Source organism: Myotis brandtii, unplaced genomic scaffold (assembly GCF_000412655.1).
Source record: "Myotis brandtii unplaced genomic scaffold, ASM41265v1 scaffold604, whole genome shotgun sequence".
Classification (NCBI taxonomy): domain Eukaryota; kingdom Metazoa; phylum Chordata; class Mammalia; order Chiroptera; family Vespertilionidae; genus Myotis; species Myotis brandtii.
Genome location: NW_005370286.1, coordinates 514,261 through 523,959, shown reverse-complemented (window position 1 = coordinate 523,959; position 9,699 = coordinate 514,261). Strand labels below are relative to the sequence as shown.

Below are 9,699 nucleotides of genomic sequence, written 5' to 3'. Positions count from 1 at the left end.
GTTGTTATTCAGGTAAAGTGGCTAATGTTTCCTTTCTTTTAAGAGAGACTCTTAAATTCCAATTACTCTGCCCCAGAAGACCAGTTGAAAATAACCCCAACTGCAGGGACTTAATTTCCTTAGGAATTGCACTGCTAGAAGATGAATGGGGCCCCCCTGCAGAGAAACAGTAAAACTGTAAGTACAGTAGATTTGCACCTGAAGAAGACATATTTTAAATTTCTGTTCTCAAGCTGCGATAACATCTCTAGAGCTACTATAAAAAGCCCAAATGAGCATCACAAGGCTGCTGGGAACCTAGTAACAGAGCTCCCCAGGAGGAGCCCCCCCACACCCGGCTGGGGACACCAGGAGGGACCCCACCCTCAGTCTGTCCACAAAGGTGTCTGGGAGCCCAGGGTTATGGCCAGGGGCACAGTGACCACCACTGGGTGCCTGGCTGGGAAGGGCCCAAACAAAGTTGCCTCTCCATGAGCGCCAACAGGTTGACCAAATCCCAGAGCATTATCCCTGGACTAGACTCTCCAAAGCCCATCCCCACACCCAGCCCTTCCACTAACCCTGCCACCTCCTTCACTGGGGGACCATCTACCTGGGATGCAGAATGGGGGACCCAAGAGGTAGGCAGTCTGTGTCCTGCCCTCACGCACCCTCCACTGTCTATCAGCTTGGGTGGCACCAAGAATGGGCCTAGGCAAGGGGCAGCTCACAAACATGATGAGAGCCCGGCCATGCCTGGCTCAGTGGTTGAGCATCAACCGATGAACCAGGAGGTCACAGTTGGATTCCCAGTCAGAGTACATGCCCAGGTTGTGGGCTCAATCCCCATTGGGAGGTGTGCAGGAGGCGAACAATCAGTGATTCTCTCTCATCACTGGTGTTTCTATCTCTCTCTCCCTCTATCTTCCTCTCTGAAATCAATAAACACGGATTTGAAAAAAAAAAAGGATGGTGAGATACACTGGACGTGGGTCCAACCGCGAGACCAGCTCTTCTCCTTAGCCCAAGGGCCAGGCCTGGTGACAAGGATGATGCAACTGTCACCCTAAGAGCCTGGTTAGGGAAGTGGGAGGGCTGTGAAGGCTTCTCTGTCAACCCTTAGGAGCCGGGAACTTGATCTTGACACAAGTCAGCCAATTTCCTGTGTTATCTTTCTTACCTGGAGCTGCTTTTATTGGAAGGGCTCTATGTATATGCTGGCTATAAAGGTGGTTTATGCTGTCATAGCTAGATTTTTATTGGTTGTATTTTTGCTGTACTTGCTTGAAAAAAAATTATTATTTTCAAAGAAAAGAAGAATTACATATCCAGTAAACTAAATAAGGCTCATGTTTATTAGGGACCTCTGACAGCTCCTCAAACGTGACAAAAGATCCTGAAGCAGGAATGGACAATTTATGTGCCAGGTTATTTGTAAAACAGATCTCAAGACATACTTCATCTTGGCTCCGCCAATAAAAAGACATTTCATTTCTTCTCAGAGGTGTGCTATCGGATGGTTTCACAGTAATCCGGTTTCCTCTATGAAGATAAAACAACCTGGACAAGGAGGTACCCACTGACCTGTCATGTTGGGTTGGATGTTTTGGACGGGGAGGGGCGGGGGGAGACGTGACCCATCCTATCAGGTGCTCTCTAGAAGAAATCACCTTCTAAGAAATGTGGTTTACGGCCCTCATCTAATTGCTGCAATCTCCAAAAACTCTTTAGCCAAAATGAATTTTAAACATGTTTTTAACGGTTTACAGTTCATCAGGAAAGAATTCATCAGGAGAGCCGACTGCCCTTTTTCCACCCCCGACATACATCCCAATCTCCTCCCTCCCACAGCCACCAGCCCGGCGGGGCGGGTGCAGAGCCCATCTCCAGGCTGCAGGTGGCATCCGCGCCCCTCCAGGCTGCAGGAGCCTTCTTTGTTGAGTGCTCTCTGTTCAGCCTGGAGAGGCCGAGATTCAGAGTATACACAGCCTGTCGCCGCATCTACAGACGCTGCTCACCCACCAAGAGCAGGTGCCTTGTCCGGCCTGCGGACATGCACACCTTCTTCCGGCCTCTCGTTCCCACGCGCCGGGTATTTGAGATCCTGTAGTTTCCCAAGTCTGTGCTGTGAACACGCTGGCACCGAGGTGGGCAGGAGTGGGGGAGCAGGAGGGACTGTGCATGTTGCCACCTGCACACTCGCCTCCACGTGCATCCTTGTTTACCCCAAGGGCCAGTTCCCCTTGTGGTCACCCCAGATGCAGAGTCGGGGACATGCTGGGACCAGGGCGTCCCATCAAATGTTTTACCTGAAAATGCGGTGGTGTGTGTGCCCATGTGTGTCTGTGTATATTTATTCTTCAAGTCCACGGGGAGTTAATTTTCTGCTCTTACTTGTAATTGTTTCAAATTTGACAAACGAAGGACCTAGGTGAGCTTGCCTTGGTGCCACAAACAAGAATGCTTGTAAAGTCAGAAGTAACTCTTTTTTTTTTTTAATGAAAAAACATTTTTTTTATTGATTTAGAGAGGAAGGAAGAGGGAGAGATAGAAACATCAAGGATGAGAGAGAATCATTGATAGGCTGCCTCCTGCACGCCTCACACTGGGGTTCAAGCCCGCAACCCGGGCCTGTGCCCTGACTGGGAATTGAACTATGACCTCCTGGTTCATAGTCGGTGCTCAACCACTGAGCCACACCGGCTGGGCCAGAAGTAATTCTTGAGAGAGCTAAGAAGTAGTAACCAGGTGGGCTGCGTGAGCTCTGTGGCTCCAACACTCTTTAGCCAAAATGAATTTTAAACATGTTTTTAACAGTTTACAATTCATCAGGAAAGAATTCATCAGGAGAGCCGACTGCCTTTTTTCCACCCCCGACATACATCCTTCAACAAGGAACCTTCCAGACACTGGGTCCCCATGGACGCTGCCTCATTCGAGCTGACGGACCCTCTTCCTGCTGACCTGGGTGCTCTTGCACCCTCAACAAGGAACCTTCCAGACACTGGGTCCCCATGGACCTCCCACATTCGAGCTGACCTGTTGACCTGGGTGCTCTTGCACAGGCTGCTTTTGCACAGAGACCTCACCTCACGGAGTGGACACCCGTAGTGTCCAGTGGGCACCCCAAGCAGAGCTGGCCCCCCCAGCCTATAGAAGGAATTCAGGGTGCAGAGGGCCGGGACACGGAGAACACACGTGTGTGCCACTGAAGGACACCGCTCGAGATACCGCCGCTGAGTTCTGGGGTCCGAGCTCTGGCCAAGGACACAGTCACTGGTCCTCGGTCACATGGCAGACATCATCCCAACCTGGAAAGTTCATGGGCTTAACCAGTTAAATAATTGACCACAATGTCTCCTGCCTGCCACAGAGCCTCAAAAGTGCCACACCTACGAGGCCTTCCTCCCCTCTCTCTGTCCTCCAGCAGAGAGCATGGCATTTCCTCCCAGCTCAGGACAAAGGAACACCAAGTATTTCTTTTTAAGATTTTTTTATTGACTTGTTATAGAGAGAGGAAGGGAGAGGGAGAGAGAAACATTGAACCGTCAATCGACTGCCTCACGCACGCTCCCTACCGGGGACGGAGCCCGCAATTTGGGCCTGTGCCCTGATTGGGAATTGAACTGGCAGCCTTTTGGTGTGTGGGATGGATGACGCCCAACCAGCTGAGCCACCACGGCCAGGGCCAAGTATTTGTTTTAATCTTCTGAAAACTGTATTCTTGAGCCTCCTCCAGAGCTCCCGTGCCCAGGGGTCAACAGCTGCCCCCAGCGAGGCTCAGGGGCCCTGAGAAAGGCGGTGACAGTAAAGCAATCCTGAAGGCCGTGCCGGGTCCAGAATGGCTTCCAATCCTGGAAGAACTCCCAGTTCAGAGGGTCTCCCATCAGGGCTGCCCCCTTGGGCTGGGGGGGCTGGGATACGTTTTCTGTGGAATGATTGCTGACCTCAAATGCCTTCCTGTGGAACCAAACAAAAAAGAAAGGAAAAACGCAAACCCGTGATTTTCAAATGGTGCGGAGGCCTCCTGCCCGGTAAGGTGTGTATAAAATAAATGGACTTTATTTCACGTTCTCATGATAAAGTCGCTGAAGTTTAAACCTCAGAGGCTGTGTCCTCACACCAGATGAAGCAAACACTTGCGGTGACACCATTATCAGCCTAAGTTTAGGTTAGTATCTGCTATTCACTCATTCCTGTGAAATGCACGCTTTAATCAGGAATTTCATTTCATTCAGAAATTTCAATGCCAACATTACTTTTAGACTTTCCCACGTGACATCCATTCTTTTTTCAGTTCATATATGAACTAAGAAACTAAAAACAGGAGGTGGGGGGAGTCTCCTTCCGATGATGAAGGACAGATGTGTGAGACCCTAAAATGGGTGGCCCTGGGTGCCGCGGATCTGAGGGACATGGGTGCTAAGCCACACCTGGCCGATCTGTGGGCAGGACCGGAAGGCTCTGCCAGGCCCCCTGAGGGTGAGGGGGGACAGGCAAAGAGCTCTGGGTGCCTGGGGGTCCTCAGCCTAGACCGCTACCCTCCCATCCTCAGCCCCTCTCCGTGGAGCCCCAAGTGGTCCCATCGTCTGAACTGCTGGGCTTTATTCCAAAATAAAGTTTATTGTCCCAAACTCAGCCTTCTTCCCAGACTGGGGAGGACCAGGAGGGAGGCTCTCACCCGCTTGGAAGAATTGTTGATTTTCTCGTTCCCACACGTTCGCCATCACTGTCTTGCCGCGGCTGGAAGTGGCTTCAGGCGGCACTTGTCAAGGGATTCCAGGCCACCGGCTTCCTCTCTCCTTGACGCAGGTTATTATATCATTCCCTACCCAGAGCCGAGTTATTAGCCATAAATGTATTTACCTACAGAAATATGTCCTTTTATGATGGGGCATGAATATTAAAGAGCGGTGTTCTGGAATACCTGGCCACTAACACGGCAGGATAAAGCCGGTTCCAGATGCCCCAAGGCCCACTCCTGGCCTTAAAGGAAACATCCTATCTTAAGGAACCGCCACAGAAATCTTTAACACTATTTAGCAGTCTCGTCGGAGGGAGTTTGTCTCTCATTTACCAGGAGATGAAATACGTGAGTTTTCGGTCTTTGCTTCTGTTTTATAATTTCAAAAAGTCAGAAAATATTGCATTCACTGGCAATCAATTTATTTCGATTGATAAAAAGGGGTTAATAAAACCCCCTTAGAAATACAAACCAGGTGAAAGTGATATATCTTTCTGGTGCCTTCTTCGGGCTGCCCATAAAGACAGCACGCCGTTTCTTTCTTCCCAGCAAGTCTCCCCGGTTCTCTATGCCTAGTGAGTCATTTATAATCCTTATTATTGCCAAGCCACACGCTAACACGACATCCGTCATATTTCCACGTGCTGGGGGTTTCTCCGTACTGTGGTGTGAGAGCTGAGAGGCACAACACCCTCTAATTTATAGGAAAATCCATGCAAAAGTGGGTTATCAAACATAACCGATGTGACTTCATACACTCGAAAATAAAAAAAAAATTTAGGATGAAATATAAAACATGCTAAAATTTAATCTCTTGTTGAAACATAGCATAGCACAGAGAGCACACTGTGTGTGACACACAGGGAATGTCACCAACAGAGCAGAAGCAGGGATGAGTTCAAACGAGGCACAATTAATACTTTCCAGTCAAACCTAAAGCTGTGGAGTTTAGGAGACACATTTGCGGTTTATTGATATTTTTATTCACCCACAGCACCTGTGAAGAAAATGCAAAGTGACAGATTAAAAATCCCCGCTATGTACCCAGCAAATGTCTACATGAGGGGATGAAGCGGGGCACGTCCATCGCCCGGTCGCAGGTAACTCTCTCTTGCGCACCAGTCTTTCAATAGTACAATCCTCTATTTATGGTCATCCCTGAAGAGCACACATATGATGTCACTGGCTCAGATCCCAAAGGCCTCCACGTAGAGGTATTGTTTAGAAAGCTGAAAAGCAGTGAGTTATTGTTTTTTGCCTTGAAGAAGTATGTCTAGATCATTATAAGGACTGCATCTAGGAAAATCTTGTACTGAGTCTTGTCATACGTTAAAAAAACAACAACAAGAAACCTGAGCGAAGATGCCACTGGAACAAGACCATGACCCTCAGCAAACAGATGTGTGCTGACCTCATAGAGACAGGTATCCTGCAGATCCGGTCCTCCGGGATGGACACCTGTCCACCCAGAGTGGCCCGGACAGGTTACCTGTGCGCTGCAGAGCTGATCACTGAGGCAGAAGGTGAGGGCCAAGTATGGGCCCGAGACAACCCTGATCAGCCACTCTGCAGAAACACTGTGATTTGAACAAAGACAAGAGGTGGATGAGTGCCATATTAGACGACTTTAGGGGATAGCAGCTGGAGGGCGGGGTGCCCCTTTGAAGGCCTCCCCAGGCCCTGGCTGGAGCAGATGCCACACAGCTAAATGCTGAACTCATCATTCACCGGCCTTGCCCTGAGTATCACCTCTTTTACATCCCAAACGAGATAAGAGGACAGTAATTTTTGAAAGAGGCCATTAAAAATTGAAAGGGGGGAAGGTTAAGTCAGTGGAAGAATAGAATGGCTTTGCAACAATTGAATGAAAACTGTTACTCACTTGCCCAGCCAGTATGGCTTGGTAGTTGAGTGTCAACCTATGAGCCAGGAGCTCATGGATCGATTCCCAGTCAGGGCACATGCCCGGGTTGTGGGCTTGATTCGATGTTTCTGTCCCTCTCTGCCTCTCTGAAATCAATAAAAATATATATTTTTAAAAACTGTTTTAAAAACTGCAATCCCATCCCCACCACACACACACACACACACACACACACACACACACACACACAATCCCTTGGCCAGGAGCTGAGCCACTTATTAAAGGTAATCCACAGCTACTCCTTGAAGTTTTGACTCCCCTGGAAGGCAGGTGACAGGAGCAGGCTGTTGTATTCCTGTTTACAGAGGAGGGAACTGAGACTCAGAAGTCAACACTTGCTCAGCACACATCCTTAGTTAAGTGCAAACGAAACCCCTGCTGACCCTTTGTGAACTCCGACTGGTCCAGTGCTCAGCTGGGAGAGACTGGAGGTGGTCACAGGAGGGCCAAGGAGCGGGAGCTGACCGTGTCCTGGATGGCAGGCTCACCATGCCCAGACGGCTCACTGAGAACCCAGAGCGCCCCCTTGAGGTAGACCCCTTATCAGCACCCCAATCTGTCACCCAGGGGTGGGGACTGCCAGGTGAAAGCACCTTGCCCTGGAGCTGGAAGTCCCCAGGGGGAAACTGGAACTCAGGTCACCGTCCTCCTGAGCCACTTCCCCTGAAGGTGGTGTGCAAGGCGGCGGGAAGTGGTGCCCGGATAAGCAACTTGTAACAGGTATGTCTTTCTTGTGGTAAAGCATACATAACATACAGTGGATCATTTTAATCATTCTTCAGTGTACAGATCAGTAGCATTAAGCACATCCACCTTTTGGTCAACCATCATCCCCTCCCTGTCCACAGCCCTTTTCATTTTCTAAACTGAGACTCTGTCCCCATTAAACAATAGGTCCTCTGCCTCCTCCCTTCAGCCCTCTGAAAATCTGAAAATTCTATTCACGGAGAGAGACCACTCTATCGTCTGTCTATTCCAGTACTTCAAATAGTGGAATTACACTGCATTTGTCCTTTTGTGACCAGCGCATTTCATTTAGCATAATGCAGCTGGTTGCAGAATTTCCTTCCCTTTTAGGCTGAGTAATATTCCATGGTCTGTATCTACCACATTTTGTTTATCCATTTACCCATCAATGGACACACAGGTCACTCCTACCTTTTGGCTATTATGAATAGTACTGTTTTGAACATGGATATTCTAATCACTGCTTTCAATTATACTCAAAAGTGGAATTGTGGAATCATATGATAACTTTTTTAAAAAATTTTTTGAGGTACTGTCATACTGTTTTTAGTAGTGGCTACAACATTTCACATTCCCACCAGCAATGCACCAGGGGTCCAATTTCTTCCCATCCTAGCCAACAATGATTTTTTTTTTTATTACAACCCTCCTAATGGGTATGAAGTGGTATCTCATTGTGGTTTTGATTTGCATTTCCCTAATGACTAGTGATATTGACCATATTCTCATGTGTTTATTGGCCATCTGTATTATCACCTTTGATGCATAAAAGTTTCAAATTTTAAAATAGTTCAATTTAGGTATTTTCTCTTTTGTTGACTGTGATTTTTTAAAAATGTATCTTTATTGTTGAAAGTATTACCTTTGTCCCCTTTTTGTTGACTGTGTTTTATGCAAGACTCCATTGTCATGAAAGTCTCCCTTTTTCTTCCATCGGTTAATGTATTTAACGTTTAAATAACGAGCACGTTAACTATCATTTTATTATTTTTAAAGTTTTAAAAAATTTAAGATATTAAAAATTCAATAAACATACTAAGTAAATAGGGTACAAAGTCCCACTTGTCTTTGAAGTCAGAGTTGAGCCCACTCTCTCTCCCTACTGCGAACCCCAATACCTGTCATGATGGTCCCCCGGGGAAAGTCTGCCTTACCATTTTTAACAAGTGTCACGAATATCTTTCCTCTAACACGACATACAGTAGGTGTATTTAGAACGATGCGGTGTAGCTCAGCACTGTTTACCAACACCAGGCACCTGGGTACCCCAGCTCACCATGCACACAGCCGGAACCCCACTCGAGGGTCGGGTGGAGAGGCCATGGTTTTCCCCTTGTACACAGTCCAAGGGCCCCGCAGTGCTGCCCTCAGCCAGCAGAGAAATACTGGCCCTTGGGCAGCGGTTCTCAACCTGTGGGTCGCGACCCCTTTGGCGGTCGAACGACCCTTTCACAGGGGTCGCCTAAGACCATCCTGCATATCAGATATTTACATTACAATTCATAACAGTAGCAACATTACAGTTATGAAGTAGCAACGAAAATAATTTTATGGTTGGATCACAACATGAGGAACTGTATTTAAAGGGCCAGAAGGTTGAGAACCACTGCCCTAGGGTCTCCGGACCGGAAGCCACCGTGAACCAGGCCAAACGAGGCTGGAGACCGTGGAGTCGCCCCGCAATTGTACTTGCCAGCTCCCGCCAGGAAGTGAGGCCGCCTCACTGGGACTACAATTCCCAGAGACCCCGCGATCTCGCCCGTTCTGATTGGCTCACTGCGCCTTCTATCAGCCAACCAGCCAGGAAGGTGGCCAATTACGAGGGCGAGAAGGCGGACGCTCCTCCCTCCGATCCAAGGTCTGCAGTCGAAGCGTGGTGGGTCCCTTAAAAAGTTAAGTTCTTCCGACCTTCACGACCGATTCAGTGATTGTAGAAGCGATAGGCCGGCCCTCGTTGCAAAATAATGGCCTGGGACAGGCGTCCCTTAAGTCCAGAAGACTCTGGTCTCCGCTACTGCTGCCTGAAGCGATCGTCCGCGGGACTCAAGTGGTCCGGCGGAACCCCGCCCCCATTTCTCATTGGCTCCCGCGGGACACGTGGAGGTAGAGGGCGTGGACGCGGCGGCGTGGGCGGGGCGCCCGGCCTCTGGTGGAGATGATAGATTGTCCCGGGTACTCGGGCCTGTGGGTCGCATGGACACCCTGGCGCTGGGCCGGTGGCGTCGGCGGAGGCCGGAGGAGTTGCAGGTTCCGGCAGACGCGGTGAGCCCCCAGAGGCCTGGGCGTTGGGAACGGGAAGGCGGTG

General features: G+C 49.1%; 1 protein-coding gene across 2 annotated transcripts in view; it reads left to right on the top strand.

Moving 5' to 3' along the window:
• The first annotated feature begins 8,985 nt into the window (after positions 1 to 8,985).
• Positions 8,986 to 9,699, top strand: part of LOC102253639 — an 18,360-nt gene continuing 17,646 nt past the window's right edge. The window contains exon 1 of one of the 2 annotated variants that reach the window (XM_014550604.1): positions 8,986 to 9,656. In XM_014550604.1, coding sequence (XP_014406090.1) covers positions 9,588 to 9,656 — 69 coding nt within the window. In that variant the 5' untranslated portion in view covers positions 8,986 to 9,587. The remainder of the gene's footprint in view (positions 9,657 to 9,699) is intronic. The other variant, XM_014550605.1, reaches the window with a different exon arrangement.